The 23,319-nt window shown below is 34.0% G+C and overlaps 1 protein-coding gene across 4 annotated transcripts in view; it reads left to right on the top strand.

Annotated features, from left to right (window-relative positions):
- LOC121371596 (girdin-like) overlaps nt 1-23,319 on the top strand; it is a 91,263-nt gene that overhangs the window by 55,464 nt on the left and 12,480 nt on the right. For all 4 annotated transcript variants that reach the window (XM_041497604.1, XM_041497601.1, XM_041497605.1 and 1 more), the window contains exons 7-21: nt 2,976-3,130; nt 7,048-7,129; nt 7,912-7,983; nt 9,419-9,505; nt 11,281-11,427; nt 12,054-12,189; nt 14,542-15,929; nt 16,597-16,724; nt 17,053-17,142; nt 17,684-17,803; nt 18,149-18,254; nt 19,916-20,686; nt 21,292-21,437; nt 22,308-22,397; nt 22,724-22,778. In XM_041497604.1, coding sequence (XP_041353538.1) covers nt 2,976-3,130; nt 7,048-7,129; nt 7,912-7,983; nt 9,419-9,505; nt 11,281-11,427; nt 12,054-12,189; nt 14,542-15,929; nt 16,597-16,724; nt 17,053-17,142; nt 17,684-17,803; nt 18,149-18,254; nt 19,916-20,686; nt 21,292-21,437; nt 22,308-22,397; nt 22,724-22,778 — 3,573 coding nt within the window. The remainder of the gene's footprint in view (nt 1-2,975; nt 3,131-7,047; nt 7,130-7,911; nt 7,984-9,418; nt 9,506-11,280; nt 11,428-12,053; nt 12,190-14,541; nt 15,930-16,596; nt 16,725-17,052; nt 17,143-17,683; nt 17,804-18,148; nt 18,255-19,915; nt 20,687-21,291; nt 21,438-22,307; nt 22,398-22,723; nt 22,779-23,319) is intronic.

Raw genomic sequence — 23,319 nt, 5'->3', positions numbered from 1 at the left:
TTTTTCTAAAATAATATCATTTGTACATATATTTATTGCCATATATGTATTTTCTATTTGTTCATAAATGTATGTATTGTAATTCTGTAGTTTTTACCTGAGGGCCTCGGGGAAGATTAGCTTTTGCTAACTGTCTTACCTTCACTAAATAAAGAATTTATTATTATTATTATTATTATTATTATTATTACAGTATATAAAGTCAGATTACCTATGCTACTTAACAGATTATTAATAGTGAATATTTTAAATATATAACATAGTAAAATCTTGACACCAATTTGTTTTTAATCCGATTTGATATTTTAAATAGATAACATAGTAAAATCTTGACACCAATTTGTTTTAATCCGAGTTGATATTTTAAATAGATAACATAGTAAAATCTTGACACCAATTTGTTTTAATCCGAGTTGATATTTTAAATAGATAACATAGTAAAATCTTGACACCAATTGTTTTTAATCCGAGTTGATCTTTTAAATAGATAACATAGTAAAATCTTGACACCAATTGTTTTTATCCGAGTTGATATTTTAAATAGATAACATAGTAAAATCTTGACACCAATTTGTTTTTATCCGAGTTGATATTTTAAATAGATAACATAGTAAAATCTTGACACCAATTGTTTTTAATCAGAGTTGATATTTTAAATAGATAACATAGTAAAATCTTGACACCAATTGTTTTTAATCCGAGTTGATATTTTAAATAGATAACATAGTAAAATCTTGACACCAATTGTTTTTAATCCGAGTTGATATTTTAAATAGATAACATAGTAAAATCTTGACACCAATTTGTTTTTATCCGAGTTGATATTTTAAATAGATAACATAGTAAAATCTTGACACCAATTATTTTAATCCGAGTTGATATTTTAAATAGATAACGTAGTAAAATCTTGACACCAATTTGTTTTTATCCGAGTTGATATTTTAAATAGATAACATAGTAAAATCTTGACACCAATTGTTTTAATCCGAGTTGATATTTTAAATAGATAACATAGTAAAATCTTGACACCAATTGTTTTAATCCGAGTTGATATTTTAAATAGATAACATAGTAAAATCTTGACACCAATTGTTTTAATTAGAGTTGATATTTTAAATAGATAACATAGTAAAATCTTGACACCAATTTGTTTTAATCCGAGTTGATATTTTAAATAGATAACATAGTAAAATCTTGACACCAATTGTTTTTAATCCGAGTTGATATTTTAAATAGATAACATAGTAAAATCTTGACACCAATTTGTTTTTATCCGAGTTGATATTTTAAATAGATAACATAGTAAAATCTTGACACCAATTGTTTTAATTAGAGTTGATATTTTAAATAGATAACATAGTAAAATCTTGACACCAATTTGTTTTAATCCGAGTTGATATTTTAAATAGATAACATAGTAAAATCTTGACACCAACTGTTTTTAATTAGAGTTGATATTTTAAATAGATAACATAGTAAAATCTTGACACCAATTTGTTTTAATCCGAGTTGATATTTTAAATAGATAACATAGTAAAATCTTGACACCAATTTGTTTTAATCCGAGTTGATATTTTAAATAGATAACATAGTAAAATCTTGACACCAATTTGTTTTTATCCGAGTTGATATTTTAAATAGATAACATAGTAAAATCTTGACACCAATTGTTTTAATTAGAGTTGATATTTTAAATAGATAACATAGTAAAATCTTGACGCCAATTTGTTTTAATCCGAGTTGATATTTTAAATAGATAACATAGTAAAATCTTGACACCAATTGTTTTTAATCCGAGTTGATATTTTAAATAGATAACATAGTAAAATCTTGACACCAATTTGTTTTTATCCGAGTTGATATTTTAAATAGATAACATAGTAAAATCTTGACACCAATTTGTTTTTATCCGAGTTGATATTTTAAATAGATAACATAGTAAAATCTTGACACCAATTGTTTTAATCCGAGTTGATATTTTAAATAGATAACATAGTAAAATCTTGACACCAATTTGTTTTTATCCGAGTTGATATTTTAAATAGATAACATAGTAAAATCTTGACACCAATTGTTTTAATCCGAGTTGATATTTTAAATAGATAACATAGTAAAATCTTGACACCAATTTGTTTTTATCCGAGTTGATATTTTAAATAGATAACATAGTAAAATCTTGACACCAACTGTTTTTAATTAGAGTTGATATTTTAAATAGATAACATAGTAAAATCTTGACACCAATTTGTTTTAATCCGAGTTGATATTTTAAATAGATAACATAGTAAAATCTTGACACCAATTTGTTTTAATCCGAGTTGATATTTTAAAGAATTTTGACTTCTTTAAAGGGACAGACCCTAGTTTCAAACCGTGAAAATTAACACGAAGTTCAGTTAATCTACAAACCTGTAACACATTTGAATAAAGTTACAATTGAGTGAAACATGAGTCTGTGACTTTGAAATGGCGAAATACCCTCTAAAAATAGACTAAAACTCAACTCCATAATGGTTACTTCACAGACGCACATGCATTTGAAAACATATGAGAAATCATTTTGTGATATTAAAAAAAACAAGTTGACCAAAAACATTTTGAATGTGCGGAAATAGATAATCTAACCAATAAAATCTAAGTAAAGTATGATTTCAGTTATCAAAAACGGCTCTTAATAGTAAAAAATATGCCTTAGTGTTTAAAAACTAGTGTGTGTCCCTTTAATAAAATCTGCATATTCTATACAGAGAGAAAAAATAAGAGAACACTTGTTATTCTGGACCAAATTAGGTCAAAGTTTGTGTTGTAATGTTTGTATACGTACAAAGATGTACTGTCGAACTAAATATCAGTAATTGAGATTGACTGTCAGTAACATGGTTAACTGATGAAGGTTGCAATCTCATTTTTCCTGCTAGTGTTGGTGTCATTTCTTACTCTTTCCATCATTATAATTGCTGCTCTATTTGTCACAGCTTGTGATAGAGCTGACCCAGGAGCGAGACTTCTACCAGTCTCAGGCAGAAGGTGCGGCCGCCCCGATCATCCCGTCCATCAGTCCCGAGAAACACCGGCTAGCCGTCGAACTCGCCGAACACAAAGCCAAACTGAGGAGGGTTAGACAGGAGCTGTACGTATCAAAGTTAAAGTTAATTTGTTTAACAACACCACTAGAGCACATTGATTAATAATCTATGGCTACTGAATGTCTAATATTTTGTTAATTCTAGACACATAGTCTTCTGAGGAAATCTGCTATATTTGTCCATTAATAGCAAGGGATTTTTCTCCCAGACAGGACAGTACATACCATGACCTTTAATGTACCAGTTGTGGGGCAGTGACCTAATGAGTCTCATCTCAGTGAAGCACTCGACTGACAGCTAGATCCAGCTCTCCTGTATGTGTCACATGTTTTAAAAGATAGTGTTGTTGATTATGGGCAGTCCTATCATATTGTCCCCATCCCACTAGTGCCCCATGGCTGGTACATCAACGGTTGTGGTATGTGCTATCCTGTCTAAAAAAAAGGGTAGTTAAAAGATCACTTGCTATTGTTCAGTCGGAGTAGTCTAAATGACAACAGTGGGTTTCTCTTTCATTCTGTTGATCCGGAAATTACACTTGGAACATTCAGTTTAAAATTTCAGTCTACTTAGATCCAGCCAGTGCACCACGACTGGTATATTGAAGGCCATGGTATGTACTACCCTGTCTATGGGATGGTGCATATAAAAGATCCCTTGCTGCTAATTGAAAAGAGTAGCCCATGAAGTGGCGACAGTGGGTTTCCTCTCTCAGTATCTGTGTGGTCCTTAACCATATGTCTGATGCCATATAACCGTAAATACAATGTGTTGAGTGCATCATTAAATAAAACATTTCTTTCTTTCTTTCAGTCTACTTAGAATTTTTGTGTTTTCAAATAATACAACCTATTTCACCAATAGAAAAATCACCTTACTCATGTGGAAAAAATTAGTGAATCAACATGTAAATGACTGAAACGAGTGAATCAACATGTAAATGACTGTCTGAAATGAGTGAATCAACATGTAAATGACTGTCTGAAATGAGTGAATCAACATGTAAATGACTGAAATGAGTGAATCAACATGTAAATGACTGTCTGAAATGAGTGAATCAACATGTAAATGACTGAAACGAGTGAATCAACATGTAAATGACTGTCTGAAATGAGTGAATCAACATGTAAATGACTGAAACGAGTGAATCAACATGTAAATGACTATCTAAAACGAGTGAATCAACATGTAAATGACTGTCTGAAATGAGTGAATCAACATGTAAATGACTGAAACGAGTGAATCAACATGTAAATGACTGTCTGAAATGAGTGAATCAACATGTAAATGACTGTCTGAAACGAGTGAATCAACATATAAATGACTGAAACGAGTGAATCAACATGTAAATGACTGTCTGAAATGAGTGAATCAACATGTAAAGACTGTCTGAAACGAGTGAATCAACATGTAAATGACTGTCTGAAACGAGTGAATCAACATGTAAATGACTGTCTGAAATGAGTGAATCAACATGTAAATGACTGTCTGAAATGAGTGAATCAACATGTAAATGACTGAAACGAGTGAATCAACATGTAAATGACTGTCTGAAATGAGTGAATCAACATGTAAATGACTGAAACGAGTGAATCAACATGTAAATGACTGTCTGAAATGAGTGAATCAACATGTAAATGACTGAAACGAGTGAATCAACATGTAAATGACTGTCTGAAATCAGTGAATCAACATGTAAATGACTATCTAAAATGAGTGAATCAACATGTAAATGACTGTCTGAAATGAGTGGATCAACATGTAAATGACTGAAACGAGTGAATCAACATGTAAATGACTGTCTGAAATGAGTGAATCAACATGTAAATGACTGTCTGAAACGAGTGAATCAACATGTAAATGACTGTCTGATATTGATATTGAGACTGCCGGCTTGCAACTTACACTATTGCATATGAAGAAATAGTTAAGAGAAATAGGTGTATTTTCAATACAAACCAACTGCTATGATAATCAATTGAGAGGCTCCCCTGCCAATTGGCCTTTCAGACAATTATCATTGGTTTAATTGACAGCATGCAGGTCAACAAGAGGTGAGAGCCATGAGTTGGTTATACAAGTGTGGCCTTGCTTGTGGTGGTCCCAGATAACTCATTAGTCCATTCATTTCCACTTCATTTCAGAGTTAAGCCCACAAATTGCATTGTAATGAAAATACTGCATGTAAAATCAACATCAATAAAAGAGGAGATGAGATCCAGTTATTGTCTGTCCTGGCCAGATTTAAAGGAGGCCAGTGTGGCACAGGTGTCCCAGTGTGGCAGTGAACTGCAGTCTATCAACATTGTCCCTAGTGTCCATCGTTCATACTCTATAGTAATATTCCAGTCTGCACATGTCACCCTCCATTACAATTTTACATTTAATCATTTACACCTGCAGATTATCAGAAGAACTTGAAAGGTATTACCAGATCAGGTATATTTGAATGTAAGATGTAAGAACATACCAATTAGTTGGTTTGACAAGTACAATAAATTGTGCATAAAAAGCACTTTGTATAACAACCATTACTCTTTCAAACATACAAACACTGTTTCAAGCAATATTTAAAGACAACATTTTTGTAGGCCATGTGGATAACATTTATGAATAAGTCTTACAACATTAGCATGGCATTGTTAATTTTAGAACATGTTGACACAATGAGTAAAACTGTTGTAATAACCTTATTAAGTATCAATAATAAGACAGATTTTGAAACAAAGTGATTCTAACAATGTCTGCAAAATAGACTTTTCGAGATTTTCAAGTTTTGTATTTTAAATAAATAAAATAATCAAATAATTTCAGGTTGTTTTTTTACCGGTATGTTAAATTTATAAGATCTGAAATAACTGAAAAGTTCCCTCTGTGCTTTTGAAGAATTCCGCACAAAGAGGACACATGAAGTCTATTTTTGTGCAAACCCTGACAGGTGGTCAAGTGGTGGCCACTGGTCAGTAGCTACATGTAGTAATTGGCTGGTGTTATTTCAAACGGAAAAGAAGGGTGGTCACTGCTGGACACACTGCTCACCACCTGATATCAAAACATGTCAAACTTGGCTTTCTTGTGGCAGTGTGTTAAAGAGAGGTTTATTAATTATCAATTCTTACCATGGGCTACATATTTTTGGTTCAGGTAATTAAGGTGAAACCTGCGTAAAATAATGTTTGAAATTTCTTGATTTTTGGCAGTAGTTTTCATCAATGTTAACTGATACTTATCTGATTTGTTATATTCATCCATATGCTTAATTTTTTTACAATTTTTGTTATCCTGCAACATTTTTACATCCTTCTAGTACATGTTTACATACATAGTTTATTATACATTTTAAAAAGGTACCAGGGTTTGGCAGTCAAGAACTTAAATTAAATTTATAACAATAATTTTAGCTTGACACGTTGCTTTGCAAAATGAACAAAGATTGATTTTATCATCACAATCGATCCATCAGCATCTACCCTTGGTTTACCATATTATATTATGTTACTTTCATCTAAAGTATCGGGTAAATGACTGATGTGCACCAAAAATTACTATTTTGTTCTCTGTTTTACAGAGACTCATCCTGCTGTGTTTAGTTGCATACGCAATATAAGGACATAGGAAAACCATGGTTTTATAGATAGGTAATTTTAGGGAACTTGAATGATAAGGTTTGATAATTGCATAAATTATACAGTTAGGTGGAAAACATTTAAACGTCTTTCAGTGTAGAAAATGCTTCAGAGATAAACAAACATCCTAGAGAGAAACTTACTAGTATCATAATTTTATATTTATTATTTATTAAAGCCACATTAAAACATATATGTATGGGTTTTCATTGACTAAAACTTAAATATCTTATAGACATTTGACATTACTACCATGGTCCAAAGTGTTTGACTCTTTGTTAAATCTTTTGGTTTAATTTTTATACGATAATAAAAGCATTATATTCTGTTGACAGTGAAGAGAAAATTGAGCATCTCTCGGACACTCAAGATGAACTGGATGATGTGAAGAATCAACTTGTCAAGCTGAAGAATGAGGTGAGACATCACTGACCAAGGTTAACTTGGAACCTGATTGCATGACCAAAACATATTGATCTTTAAACTCTTAGAAACATGCATAGAGGATTCGTCACAGGTGTTTTTTAATATGGAAAATATCAAGAGAGTACGTTAATTGGTATTTGTTGAGGCTCTACCGAGATAAATACCAATTAACTAGACGAGGTTGTTATTTTACATATTAAAAAACACAAGTAGCGAAGTCTATATATCGTATAACACTTCTAAAATAACATTTTTATTCTATATTTAGTAAATTACAGTACTGAAGTCGCCTCCATCGGTAATATGACATCACGATTAGTTTCATGTCGTACATTTTAACTAAATCTTATACAGGTCTTGTTGGATTGTAAACAAATAACCCATTGACAGCAACACATTATTACCTAGACCTTGCAAATTTGCACATGTACCTTTAAATTTGCATACCATTGTTAACCACTACATTATAACCTGGATATCATGGGTAAGTTATAGGATTAATTTAATTTCTTTCTTGTGTTGTTTCGTTATCAGTGATACATGTATACAGTTTGAGATGTAGAGTTTAACACTGAAACGGAACTTTTTGTTTTTGTTATTTTTGGCTTCTGAAAAATGTACAAATATTTAAAAATTATTTAAGCTTTTAATATTAAAAATGTTGAGGTTTGTGGTTGGGTTTTTTTTTGGGGGGTTGGGTTGTTTTTTTAATCTGTCAGATCACCTTCCTGTATTTCAGCTTGTTTATTGATAATTGCTTTGTTTTATTGTAGAATCAACAGCTTCTGCAGGACTCACGAGTAACACGTTCCCTCAAGGATGAGATTGATATTCTCAAGGAAAAGGTAACTCATTACAATATTTCTAGTTTAGGGTATAATAAGTAAGGAACCATCTATAAATGTTGATGTTTTTCAACCCAAAGTGTGCAATGATTTTGATGTCTTGTTAGTTGTCTTATAAATTAATGGTTATAATGGTAAAATTGTTTGTTAAGAAATATAAGATGCATGTATAAACAAACTTCTTCCAATGTACAGTCTTTTGAAATCATAGAACGAAAGGGTATTAACAAATAATCTGTGTTTGCACATGCAAACGAAGTACTTTTGAATGCAATTTATGCAATGCTCTAAAAAGAACGGTAGAGCTATTTTCAAAAACCACAAAGGGCTTTTGCTTCAATTTTGATCGATTGGTTTGATTTTAATAATAATAGTTCCCACTGAATTCCAATCACTCAGTCATGCATTCCCATTGTAGCTGGTAAATGAAATCTGTCGAGTGTTCTGAATACTTTTTATTTTAATAGACTGGTTGGCCCCAAAATTTTCCTCAGAAAACATGTATTGGTTTAGCTACATATTATACGTAAAGGAGAACCAGTCAATTGAATTATTATCAAAACTAACATTTTGGTTGTTTTACAAACATTACATATTAGACATTCCAAAATGATACATTGTAACAAATAGGGTTTCCACGAGTCCAAAATATTGGACAAGGGTCAAACTTGACCCAGACATGATTACCCGACACTTACACTAGATAATAATAAGAATAAGGAATAAATGAGAATGCTCTTCCTTGCACTGTGCTTGAACCTTAATTGGATATATGTACGTTAATATGTTATCCTATCCTATTCAATTCTATACACGAGTACTCGGAACGAAATTGAGTCTTGCTAGACTCGGCCTGTGCCCTAGTACTTGAGTACTTGTGGAGACCCTAGTAACAAATGCATGAAATTTTGGTTGGCATTGTTTTCATTCGCCTTGGGAGACCAGGCAACCATAAAATACACACCCCAGTGGTGGATCCAGAAAATCCATTTGCGGGTAGGGGGGTGCCAATGACATGAGGCAGAATGCTGAGGGAATTTTGGGGAGGGTTTGGAGGGGGGGTGAAAATTAATATATAATAAAACTATAACTCGCAAAATTTAAGGGGGGGGGGGCAGGCCCCTGAGTCCCCCTCCCCTAGATCTACCTCTGCACCCTAGCAGAAATGTAGGTTGTACCCCTAACAAATACAAAAGGTGCCCTTGTTTCAAAACTGGAGATGTCCTAATATTAAAGTTGTCTCGTTTTGGGGTGTGGGGGGGGGGGGGTTCTTTGACATCTCCCCATCCCCCCTATTTTAGGCTAAGTAAGGCCTCCATAAAGCACACAGACACAAATGTGCACCCTTTTTCTGGCCTCATTCAACATCTTATTCAAACTGTATTACAATGTATTTTTGTACAGTGCTTACATCACAGTGGGGTTTTTTTTCCAGGCCAGCAAAGTTGACACTTATGAGAAGGAAATCATAAAATACAAAGAAAAGTTAAATGAACTGGAGTTCTACAAAGCTCGAATGGAGGTACGTCATTGAAACCTGTCTAATAAGACCACTTGAGAGTACTTAGTGTGATATTTTTATTCAGGATAATACTAAACAGATTTCTTTAATGAACATTACTGAAACTTTTGTTAAAAAATGTGAGCTAGTAAATTGTGGAATTGTTAAACCTTTATATTTGCAACTAAGGTCATTGACAGTAACTCTTTGCTACCTTGTTTTGTCTTCGTGCACAATAAATATAACATTCAACGGTAATCGAAAATATGATATATTTGACAAATGGTACTTTTTATTTCTTTAATATTTTAACACTTAATTAAACTTAATATGTTATCTAAAATTACCAACCTGTAAACGGCACGGCATATGAAGGTGCCAAAAAGTGGAGGGGACACACCAATATATATATATATATATATATATATATATATATATGTATACATGTATAAATATATAAAAATCATCGCTGCTGCAACAAAGTGGGGGCATGTGCGTGCCCCTGCCCCCGCCCCCATTTCTCGCTTCCCATATAGAACTTGGAATAATTTTGACAGGGGTCGAGGTAAGTAGACTGGTTTTTATTTTAATGTGGCAAAGCATTATTATAATATATTTGAATTTGAATGTCATCAGTATTCCAATGTCGCTTTACATCGCTTTACAATAACAATAAACTGGGTACATGATGTTTCCATTTACAGAACGTTGGGAAATTCCAGTACAAAATTGCTAGTGAAATATATAAAGCTCCTGACTGAAGAAAATCTTGTGATTAATTTTTTTTTCTATTTACAAAATATGGATTTGAAGTGAAATTACCATTCATTATGTTATATTTATTGTGTACGAAGCCAAAACTTGGGTGCGAAAAGGGACCTTAGGACAACACTGCTGTCAAATCAAAGACTGGTTTGTTCTATTCTGTCTGGAAAAGTGCATATCACAGCCTACTTGCTGATATGCTGTAGGGGAAACCTATATGGTGACTGGAGGTTTCTTCTCTCACTATATAAACTAAGTGTTAAACACTAAGTATGTATGCTAAACTGCATTCACAAATGGCAAACAATTTCTTCTTGTTAAACCAGTATGTGAGATAGTTTTTGTATTTGAGAATGAGAATGTGTTTGCAAAATGTTCTTGTTTTGAAACTTTCAGGACAGTTTTGAATTCATAACATTATAAGATGGAATCCCAAAATATATGTGTTACATAGAGGATTCGTCACAAATGTTTTTAACATAGAAAATATCATTCGAGTCTATGCAAATTGGTATTTGTCGAGGCTCTACTGAGACCACTTAACCAGATGAGGTTGATATTTTACATATTAAAAAATATGAGTAGCGAATTCTATTTATCCTATAACACTTCTAAAATAACATCAATTCGATGTTTAATAAATCCAAGTTTTCAAGTCACCTCACCAGTAATATGTCACACACTTAATAAATCTCATCAAAATGTCACGCTCTGTTATACAAGTGTTAATTATTGGCTGTAAACAGATGACCCATTGACAGCAAAACATTATTAACTGAGTTAATAATGTTCCTCATGAAATAAGTTTCACTCGGGACATAAACATGTTAGGAAATGAAAGCTTGTTTAATATCCTATAAATATCAAATGGGTTTATGACATGGATATTATATGTCAGGTAGCATACTGACAGATTACATTGTCCTCTGTATAAAACACTGTCACTGGTTATGTTAGATAATGACAACTTGAATATGTTTGTTGTATCTGATCATCTTAAAGGATATGTATGTTCTCCTGTTTGACTGTAGGAGCTGCGAGAGGAGAACGGGATTCTGGAGGAGACGAAGGCTATTCTAGAGGATCAACTCGACAGCAGTCACAAGCGGGTGGAGACTGTCATCGAGCTGGAGAATGAACTGCGGCATTTCCGGGAGGAAATTGAGCTTCTCACTTCTGTATGTTGGTAGACTTTAGAGTTTAAGATGAAGGCCAAATATTAATAGCAATTTGGTGAATTTGATCAGAAAATCTGTAGCCAAACTCCAAAAACATTAAAAAAAACTTTTAAATAGTTATACATGTACCAACGACCCATGATTTTCGAATGAGCTTTTTGGCAAATTAGTAATGGCATATATTTGAATTGCATTTGGTGCTTTGGAAAACTACAGTTTAAATAATGAGACTTGTTCATTGTTTAGATGTACTATATGAATGTTTATGACTGTAAACTCATTAAAACATTGTTTTAACAAAAGAAGTTAAATGTGAATTTTATCTTCCTTTTTTTTTTTGTTCTTTTTTTTTTTGTAATGTAATATAAAACAAAATTAACAGTACTATTGAAATGGTTTCCATGTAATTTACTATTTGGAGGGAGAATCAGGTGTTACAGAAAACAAATATTTTAAGAAGACCGTAAAAATTTTCAAGGGAGACTATTCTTACTGGAAAACAAATCAGTCTGTATTGATCCAATGAAATGATTTTGCCACCGATACAAGAATTGTTATTTGTCAAAGTGCATTGGATACCAAGTAATTTTGAGATGTAAAGTATTTATATTGTCGTCTGTTGACAGGAGCGAGATGATGCACGTGAGAAAATACAGCTGCTGGTGGATGAGAATTTGCGTCTAGAATTTGACAAGAAAAGTTCCATGAATGAGAGTGCTAGTTTGGAACAGGAGCTGGGAGCTGCCAGACTTAATAGTTTAGGTAAGTCATGAATTGTAAGGCTTTGTAGATGAAGTAAGTTAAAACTGCAACACTGTGTAGATTAGAATAGTTACAAACTGCCACACTGTGTAGATAGATAAGTTATAACCTGCCACACTGTGTAGATAGATAAGTTGTAACCTGCCACACTGTCTAGGTTAGATAAGTTGTAAATTGCTATACATTATAGATTAGGTACGCCTCAGATTGTCAGACTTTTGTAGGTTAAATAAGTTTAATATAAAGTGACAGAGTTTGTAGTCTAGGTAAGCCATACATTGCTAGACTATGTAGACTAGATAAGTCATACATTGCCAGATTTTGTAAATTAGGTAAGTCATACATTGCTAGACTTTGTAGTTCAGGTAAGTCATACATTGGTAGACTAGGTAAGTCATACATTGCTAGATTGTAGATTAGGTAAGTCATACATTGCTAGACTAGGTAAGTCAAACATTGCCAGACTTTGTAAATTAGGTAAGTCATACATTGCTAGACTTTGTAGTTCAGGTAAGTCATACATTGCAAGACTTAGTAGACTAGGTAAGTCATACATTGCAAGACTTTGTAGATTAGGTAAGTCATACATTGCTAGAATTTGTAGATTAGGTAAGGCATACATTACTAGACTTTGTAGATTAGGTAAGTCATACATTGCTAGACGTTGTAGATTAGGTAAGTCATACATTGCTAGACTTTGTAGACTAGGTAAGTCAAACATTGCCAGACTGTAGATTAGGTAAGTCATACATTGCAAGATTTTGTAGACTAGGTAAGTCATACATTACTAGACTGTAGATTAGGTAAGTCATACATTGCTAGAATTTGTAGATTAGGTTAGCCATACATTGCTAGACTTTGTAGATTAGGTTAGCCATACGTTACTAGACTTTGTAGATTAGGTAAGTCAAACATTGCAAGACTTTGTAGATTAGGTAAGGCATACATTACTAGACTTTGTAGACTAGGTAAGTCATACATTGCTAGCCTTTGTAGACTAGGTAAGCGATACATTAAAAAACTTTGTACACTAGGTAAGTCATACGTTGCCAGACTTTGTAGATTATGTAAGCCATACATTGCTAGACTTTGTAGATTAAGTAAGCCATACATTGAAAAACTTTGTAGTTCAGGTAAGTCATACATTGCTAGACTTTGTAGATTATGTAAGCCATACATTGCTAGACTTTGTAGATTAAGTAAGCCATACATTGCCAGACTTTGTAGATTAAGTAAGCCATACATTGCTAGACTTTGTAGTTCAGGTAAGTCATACATTGCTAGACTTTGTAGATTATGTAAGCCATACATTGCTAGACTTTGTAGATTAAGTAAGCCATACATTGCTAGACTTTGTAGATTAAGTAAGCCATACATTGCTAGACTTTGTAGATTAAGTAAGCCATACATTGCTAGACTTTGTAGACTAAGTAAGCCATACATTGAAAAACTTTGTACACTAGGTAAGTCATACGTTGCCAGACTTTGTAGATTAAGTAAGCCATACATTGCTAGACTTTGTAGATTAAGTAAGCCATACATTGCTAGACTTTGTAGACTAAGTAAGCCATACATTGAAAAACTTTGTACACTAGGTAAGTCATACGTTGCCAGACTTTGTAGATTATGTAAGCCATACATTGCTAGACTTTGTAGATTAAGTAAGCCATACATTGCTAGACTTTGTAGACTAAGTAAGCCATACATTGAAAAACTTTGTACACTAGGTAAGTCATACGTTGCCAGACTTTGTAGATTATGTAAGCCATACATTGCTAGACTTTGTAGATTAAGTAAGCCATACATTGCTAGACTTTGTAGATTAAGTAAGTCATACATTGCTAGACTTTGTAGTTCAGGTAAGTCATACATTGCTAGACTTTGTAGTTCAGGTAAGTCATACATTGCTAGACTTTGTAGACTAAGTAAGCCATACATTGAAAAACTTTGTACACTAGGTAAGTCATACGTTGCCAGACTTTGTAGATTATGTAAGCCATACATTGCTAGACTTTGTAGATTAAGTAAGCCATACATTGCTAGACTTTGTAGACTAAGTAAGCCATACATTGAAAAACTTTGTACACTAGGTAAGTCATACGTTGCCAGACTTTGTAGATTATGTAAGTCATACATTGCTAGACTTTGTAGATTAAGTAAGTCATACATTGCTAGACTTTGTAGTTCAGGTAAGTCATACATTGCTAGACTTTGTAGATTAAGTAAGTCATACATTGCCAGACTTTGATAAGTCATAAACTGCAAGATTGATTTAAATGAGTTGTAAATTGATAAAATGTACATTATGCTTGTTTATGTAATGATATTAATAATAATTAATTTTATTACCAGGACTAGGAGGCTCGCTATCAGACCAACTCAATGAAACCTCCAATGCTAGATTATTACGTCTGCAACTGGAAAATCAACAACTACAGCAAAAGCTTAAAGAATCAGCTGAAAATGCAATGATACATAATACAGCTGTAAACCTGGAGCTTGAGAAGGAAAACCAAAGACTTTCCAAGAAGGTAGAGAAATTGCAGGAAACAAATTCCACCACATCCCAGAAGTGTCTAGAACTCGAACAAAATGTCCAGGAATTAATGAAAGAGAAAGAGAAGATTGTACAGACTTTAGAAATGGTTAAAGAAAATTCAGACAGGCAGGTTCGAGAGCTAGAGAGAGAAAATGAACATTTAGCCCAAAATATAGAAGTCATTCGGGAAAGAAATGAAAAATCCAATGATGCAAGGACTAAGGATTTAGAAAAAGAGAACAAACAGTTGCACGAAACGATATCTGTGAAAAACAACATTCTTTCTAAGATGGAGTTTGAATCCAAACAGTTAAATAGGTCCTACATCAAGTTAAAGGAGAGTGCAAGTAGACTTGCAGAACTTGAAACTGAAAATGCAGACCTGTTAAAAAAATCTTCTGAAATGCAACAAAAAATTGCAACACTTGAGCTGACCTGTGATAAATTTGAGACCTTAGAACAAGAGTTTTCTGATATTGAAGTTGAAAACAAAAAACTTTCCAAAACTGTGGAAACTGTTCAGAATTCTCTTCGTATGAAAGAAAAAATAGAAGAACAAAATATTAATTTAAATGTTGAAAACCAGAAGTTACAAAGGACACTTGAATCGTTGAAAAGTTCTTCAGGAAAAGTTATAGAATTGGAAAATGACAATGATGTTTTAAATAGAGAAATTCAGCAATTACAAAAAACATTAGAGACTCAGAAAAGTCAAAAAACGAAGATGGAGCAGATGGAATTTGACTTGGTGGACTTGGATAATGATAATCAAAGACTTCAAAAAGCTCTGTCCATCACACAAAAACGGGTAGAAGCTTTAGAAAAAGATAATAACGATCTTGATAGTGAAAATGAAAAACTACAGAACTCTGTAGAGACAATGAAAAGTTCTTTAAAACGCCTCGAGGAGAAGAATAAAGAAGCCATTGAACTTGAAACTGAATTATTTTCTGTCCAGAAAGAAAAATCCTTGTTTGAAAAGGAGAATCGAAAGTTGAAACAAACGTTAGAATTGAAAGATTTGTCTTTGGATGAGATGAATGGAAAGTTTAGTGCTTTAGAACAAGAATACAAAGGGTTGAAGAAATCTGTTGTTAGAATGAAAGATACGTGCGCTCGTGTGAAGGAACTCGAGAAGGATAACAAAGAATTGTTGCAAGAAGTCAACATGGACAAGAAAACTCTGGCCACACTTAGAGAGGTGAGGTGTATTAAAGGCACTGACCACAATTATTAAGCAATGTCGTATATTTTTGGCTGTTACATATTACCTTCTGAGTTCAACTTCTAGATAAATTCTTTGTGTTTATTGTTATTATGGTTGAATTGAAAACTCTAAAATTTGCATTTTTTAAATCTCAGTTTTAACATTCGTGTTTGTCGTTAAATTTGGTTTAGGTCACTATATCAAACAAATTTTAATGTCTTACTTCTAGTATATTAAACGAGCTTCCATTTTATATCATGTTTATGTCCCGAGTGAAATAATTTTCAGATGTCACGAGTTTTAGCCAGTGAAAATGAAAATTATTTCACGAAGGACATAAACATGATACAAATTAGTAGTGAGTTTAATATCGTATTTATTAGCCATAATCAATCTTAATTTATATCACTCAACTCTTTCCTGTAAAGTTGTAGTGCACCAATCGATGACATCATGAAGTGTTACATCACACTTGGCATTCTGGTGGGAGTATCACTTTGATATGTACCAAGATATTTTTAACCATATGGGTAATAATAATGAATATATTGATTTTGATGCTACTCATTTGTGAATGATTTTACATCTTTGAAATTCTATTGTTTAATAAGATGATTCTCAGCAGGTAAATAATTAATATGAATGGAACTTTTCGTTCTAGGATTTGGTGAATGAGAAGATAAGATCTCAACAGCTGAGCAATGAACTGGAAAAATTAACTTATGAGCTAGAGAGAATCGGAATAAACCGGGAAAAGTTGGTGCATGCTGAACAGACTGAAGATGGAAAGTAAGAAAATTTTGTATTTATGTCTCTTGTCTTTCTTTTCTTTAAACTTTAAACAAACGATCTTCAGAAAACATTTTGTTCAGTATTGCATCATGATTCGCTATGCAAGTTTTAGAGATTGCTACACCATTTTGAAACAGTAGTTGCTAATCAATTTTCAATTGACTAGAAATATCGCTAATCAAGATTTTGAAAACAAAATGTTCTCTGTTCTTACATAATAGTACATAGACCCTCTTTTATTTATAAAAAAAAAATCATTTTATTCTAACTAATCATGCCTAAGGTATGCACACTTAATATTTCCAATTCTTTCTTTTGTTTACAGCAAGTACAAGGCACTGGAGTCGTTGATGCATGATACACTGACCAAAAACATGGAAATCAAAGAGGAGAAAATACAGGCTCTTGAAAGCAGGTATAGAACTTCACTATTCACCTCATTGTAAAAATTAATACATGGGAGGTAATTGTTCCTAATACCCATCAACCATAGCTTAAAAATAAAACTGTACAGCAGTCGAAACTTATATGCTTCCAACCAGCCTCCATTCCTATGGTCAAAAATGACATAACACCCATAAATATAAAAACTCCATGTGGCTATCTCCTAAATAATAATGCAGGATATTGTTTAAATACCTGATGGATGTCAAACATTTGGTAATTTTTACTTGTCTTCTTCAGAGGAAACCTGCTACATTTTTCTATTAGCAGCTAGGCATCTTTTAGATACACTTTCCTGTTTTGTATTTCCGGTGAGTGTTGTATGCAAAACGGCAGGAAATATGAATTGGGGAGTGTACTGTATGTCAACTGGTGTGACGTCGAACGAGATATCGCCTGCAGTAGTCAGAAGGTTATTAACAGTCTTTTTAAATTTTAGTAAACTAGTTGTGAATCCAGACTTGATGGGAAAATTAACATATGAAAACTATATAAAAATTATTTCATTTAAGATTGGAGGAATCAAAGAATCGTAACCAGAAGTTAAATGACGAGTTGAGGAAACTGAAGAAAGAGACAGAATCTCTGAAACAGAGATATGAAGAGGAAATGGTCAGCCGTGACCAGGAAAGGTTCGTGTTAAGAGTTGACAGTGATATTAAAAATAAAATACTTTAACTGTCTGTTCTTACAAGCCTATGCTGAGTTAAAGTTATGTTTTAAAAAAAAGTAAATGTTAGACTTTAATATTTTTATTGAAAAAATTAAAATCATTATATTGGTTGTGTTTTAATTTTACATAATATAAATGAAATATAAGTTTGGAAGTAATACAAGAATATCAGTTAGTATTTATGATCAAGTTAAATACATCTTGAGTGAAGGATTTTAAAAAATGTTTTTAAGAAAAGGATTTTTATACTGTAGTAATAGATTTATTTTGATCAGCATTTGATTGTTTTAAATTGATTCATCAGACTGAGTCCGACCATCCACCAAGTGAGGATGGCTCCAGTTCAGCAAGCCAACTCGACTAAAGATATCCTTGATCTGAAGGATCATCTGGTGCATCTTGAGAGAACAGTGAGGACATTTTATGGTTTTGTTTTTCAATCAGGCTCGGATTAATAGTTTTGTTCTGATATGCCGTAATAGTAACAAATAACCAAGTGCCCATTGAAAGGTCATGATTTGTGCTGTTCTGTCTGCGAGATGGTGCATATAAAAGATCCCATGCTGCTAATGGAAAGACGTAGTAGGTTTCCTCCAAAGACTACATGTCACAATTACCCAATGTTTGACATCCAATAACCAATGATTGATGTCATTAAACAAAAGCAACTTTAACTTAGTTAACAAATAATGCATCTTTTTATCTCCAGTGTGGAAATTGTTAATGAGTGGAAAGTTGATATACCTTGGCTGTCAGGTATTACACACATAATGGTCTTATAAATACTCAAAGAGGAACAGTCTTCAGATGTTTCTGCAATTTCAGAATTTTAGTGCTATCCAAAAACTGTTCCTGTCCTTCTTTGATACAAAAGTTCCCAGTAATCCCATACTTTACAAAACCCTGCAAATTCTGTTCATGAACATGTGACTGTATCTCAGAATTCTACTGTTTATTAAACTGTTAGTCAGTGTATTATGTTCATGAATGTGTTGCTGTATTTTAGAATTGTGCTGTTTAGTAATGTGGTTGCTCTGCTATTTCTCGCTCCAGCCCCACTCTAAGAAGAAATAGGAAGCGGGGTTGGCCCCTACTACTCTTTTTCTAGACTTTTTTTTGACCTTGCTTTGTAGTGATACCATCTCGTATCCTCCGGAGTGGGGCCCGTCCGCACCACTATACCAAACCATGACGACTGGACTATACCCTAGTCTGATACTCTCTCTCGTTCAGACGGATCCGGCTTCTCAAGATCTGTATTTCAGCACAGCACTACACCTTCAACGTCTATCGACTGTCAATGTAGGGGTTTTCTTGACGGGATGCAACCCATCTCCTCCCTTTAAGCTGTGCACCCAAACGGCCGTAACAAGGCCACTCGCGTGGACATATCGATCGGACTTTAAACTATTCTCTTCTTTCTTTTATATAATTTTGGACTGTCCTAAAATGCTCCAAATTATATAAATATTCGGCCGAGCAGTCAATTCTTTTTATTTTTGGCTTGTAACCTTTTTATTTATTTTGTATTTATTCTATTAACTTTTTAACTAATTGCTATTTTCAAAATTCTGCCCATTTTCAAACCCCCCCCCCCCCCCCCCCCCCCCCCACACCATCCCGAGTAGGCCACCGATCTTATTGGAGGTCGGACTCAGGATGGGCGTGTTCAAAACCCTAGTGGTATATGGGCACGTTAAACTAGTTATCATCATCATCATCGCTCCAGCCAGTGCACCATGATTGGTACATCAAAAGGCTGTGGTTTGTGCTATCCTGTCTATGAGATGGTGCATATAAAAGATCCCTTGCTGCTAATCGAAAAGAGTAGCCCATGAAGTGCCGACAGCGGGTTTCCTCCCTCAATATCTGTGTGGTCCTTAACCATATGTCCGACACCATATAACTGTAAATAAAATGTGTTGAGTGCGTCGTTGTTAAATAAAACATTTCCTTCTTCTTGTTGCTCTGTGTACTATATTCATAAATATTTTGCTGTATTTTAGAATTCTCTTTTTATTAAAATTGTGTCTCAATGTATTATGTACATCAATGTGTTGCTATATTTCAGAATGCTACTCTGCTATCTGAGAACACAAATTTGAGGTCTCAAGTATCATCTCTTGGCGAGCAGATTCAAAAACTGGAGAATCAGAACTTTTCCATGAACTCGCAGAACTCCGGTCTCCACGAACAGTGCTTACACATGCAGACAAACAATGCAAAGCTACAGGTGGAAAACACTGCTGTGAAATCTCAATGTGAATCACTGATGACCCAGAAACGAGCCTTACAAACTCAGTTAACCACCTTGGAGTCTGAACACGAACACTTGATTCACAGTCACGAGGATCTGCAGAGCTTTCACGAGTCTCTTGTGTCCGACCACGAGTCTCTACAACAGCTTCACGAGCAGCTAACCTCGGAGTACGAGTCTCTGATATCCGAACACGGCTCTCTCAAGTCGATCCATAAGTCTGTGAAAAACGAACTGCGGGATCTTCAGGAGCAGCTAGACTCTCTACTCCAAGGGAAGAACGATGTGAATAAGATTAGGGATCTTCTTGAGAAGGAGCGGGAACAGCTCAAGTCAGAGGTTCGAGCTCTGGGGAACCTGCAGATGGATTACGACAAACTGCGAGATGAGCAGGACCGACTGCGGGCCGCCTACAACAAGCTGAACCATGACTACCACAGTCTGCTGGCCGACCACAAGCGCGTGAAGTCGGAGAACAACAACCTGCAGCTGAAGAACACCGAGCTGACTGCAGAACTGAATGAAAACAAGGAGACGATTACGTGCATGGATGTGGAGATTCAGAAACTGGAAAACAGGTTTGATGTAAGTACATGTGTTTTTACTATAAAACATATTAAACATTTTCATAGATCATAAGTTGATGTATGTACTCTTCCTGTGTCAGACCTCATAATTGAGGTCATCTTGTGAAAGTAGTTTACTACAGATAATAAAGTAAATACCTAATTATTAGTTTTTAAATTCTGTTACAGAACAATTTTGCAACTACTTTATGTGGTGGCACATGCTGCAGATTTCATGGGCTGTACAGTTAGAAGTTGCTTATTGAGACCAATGTTCAATAACCATATATATTAGACACTGAATCAGGGCTTTAGATTGCATCAGTCACTACAGTAAAGGATGTGCCCAAAATAAGTATGCCCCAATATAAGTATAAACATATCGACTACTAAACAATTTCAGCTCAAAAAGTACTGAAATATTAAGCCTAAATTAGCTTGAAATAACTAAAAATACATTTCTAAATATCTACAACCCTTGAAGCCGCTTCCATTTCATATCCTCAGTTGGTTAGATTAATGTGCTCTTTAAAGATCTCGCTATGCTCAGAACAATAAAAAAAAATATCATAGTTTTTCAAATATGCGGAGGTGTCATTAAACCTTTTTTCTTGTTCATTGTAGGCGATGTACCAGGTGAACCAGCGTCTGGACGAGGAGAACCGAGCGCTGCTGATGCAGGTTCAGCAGCTTCTCAACCAGAACCAAGATCTGCTGATGCAGGCACTGGAAAACAAGGACCAGTACGTTGAGGAACAGAAGTCATACATGTACGTCACTTTCTACAAACGGGGGTGGGACGTAACCCAGTGGTAAAGCACTCACTTGATGCATGGTCATTTTGGGATCTATCCACATTGGTGGGCCCATTGGGCTATTTCTCATTCCAGCCAATGCACCATGACTGGTATATCAAAGGTTGTGGTATGTGCTATCTTGTCTGTGGGATGGTGCATATAGAAGATTCCTTGCTACTAATGAAAAAAATGTAGTGGGTTTCCTCTCTAAGACTGTCTGAGTTACCAAATGTTTCACATTCAATAGCCGATGATTGATTAATCAGTGTGCTCTAGTGGTGTCTAAACACCTCTAGAGCACATTGATTTATTAATCATCGGCTATTGGATGTCAAACATTTGATAATTTTAACATTTAGTCTTAGAGAGGAAACCCACAACATTTTACCATTAGTAGCATGGGATCTTTTATATGCACCATCAGGATAGCACATACCACCACCTTTGATATACCAGTCATGGTGCACTGGCTAGAGCAAGAAATAGCCCAATAGGCCCACCGATGAGGATTGACTCTAGACCGACTGTGCATCATACGAGCACTTTATCAATGAGCTGTGTCCCATCCTGTTTCCAATACTAGTGTGTATATTCATGGAAACTCGTCTGTTTATTGTTAGTGAATTGGATAATACAAAGGATGTGCAAAATTCTGAATGAAGTCTTGAAATAGATAAAAGTTCATGTTAACAGTTGAAAAAAATAAGGTTGCATTGAAATAAAATATATTAATTTAATTATTTAATATAGAGTTGGGTTTTTTCATTGCTGGATAGATAATGTTTCTTGTCACAATGATGCAGAAATGGTCATATGTTAATTGGTTACTGTTTGTTGTTCCAGAGAGAGACTAGCTGACTTAAAACGTCAAAAGGAAAGACTAGAAGAGAAAATAATGGACCACTACAAAAATAGATGGGAGTCACCAAAGAAGTAAGTTTTGTGTTCATGAACATGGAGTATTAATAATTTGTATGCTTTTTATCCTGTTGATTTGACTTTTTGTTATACATGGAGATTACTTATATGTTTACAGACTTAATAATGGTATGTTTTACACAACAGATTAAACATTTGGCAAGTTTTCAGGATTTCATTACCCATGGAATTAATTCCCCAAAACATTGAAGTGAAAATATTTAGCATGCAATGTTATGTTGCTCAATTGTACAGTTTTATTAAATGTTATGTCAGGAGTGAATTGATAGAATATTGCCCAGTAACAAACACATTCTCATATTCTACTCTGTGTTTTACAGACGACAAGGTTTTGGAGCAAGACTGGTACGGAAAGCACGTGGAATTATCTCGAGGGTAAGATATAAATTATTTAATAGCAGACATATAGCCACCTGATAATTACAGGTTTCAATGGTCATAATCTGTTTGAAATAAATATGTTTGAAATTTCACTAGGAACGTTATACTTCTGGTTATGCAATGGAGAGTACATGTCCTACTCATTCAGTGTTGTGATGTGTACAGTAAAATGACAAGGTTCGCACACGCTTGAAAAGGTCCTAAATTTGAAGGGTTGCCCTAAAAAGTCCCTATTTTGATGATCTAGCCCTAAAAAGCCCTATATTTGACGGGCAAGTTCACAAAAGACCCTAAATTGGACCATATATACCCTGAAATCGATAGACATTTTTCTTCTTCCGGAAACATTAAATAAATTGCCAAAAATACATCGCCATCTACATTCATTTGTTGATCTCTGTGCTCGCTCGAATGTTGGTGTGTAAGCAATGCCAAAATGATACCAACGATTCATTTGTAAAACATCGTCAATGTTCGGTATTGTTTGTAGAAGGATTCATTCGTAACTTTTCAGGAGCGTATGATTGGTCATTCT

The sequence above is a fragment of the Gigantopelta aegis genome, chromosome 4 (assembly GCF_016097555.1).
Source record: "Gigantopelta aegis isolate Gae_Host chromosome 4, Gae_host_genome, whole genome shotgun sequence".
Taxonomy (NCBI): domain Eukaryota; kingdom Metazoa; phylum Mollusca; class Gastropoda; order Neomphalida; family Peltospiridae; genus Gigantopelta; species Gigantopelta aegis.
The sequence above is the reverse complement of the archived record's forward strand: the minus strand, read 5'-3'. Positions and strand labels throughout refer to the sequence as shown.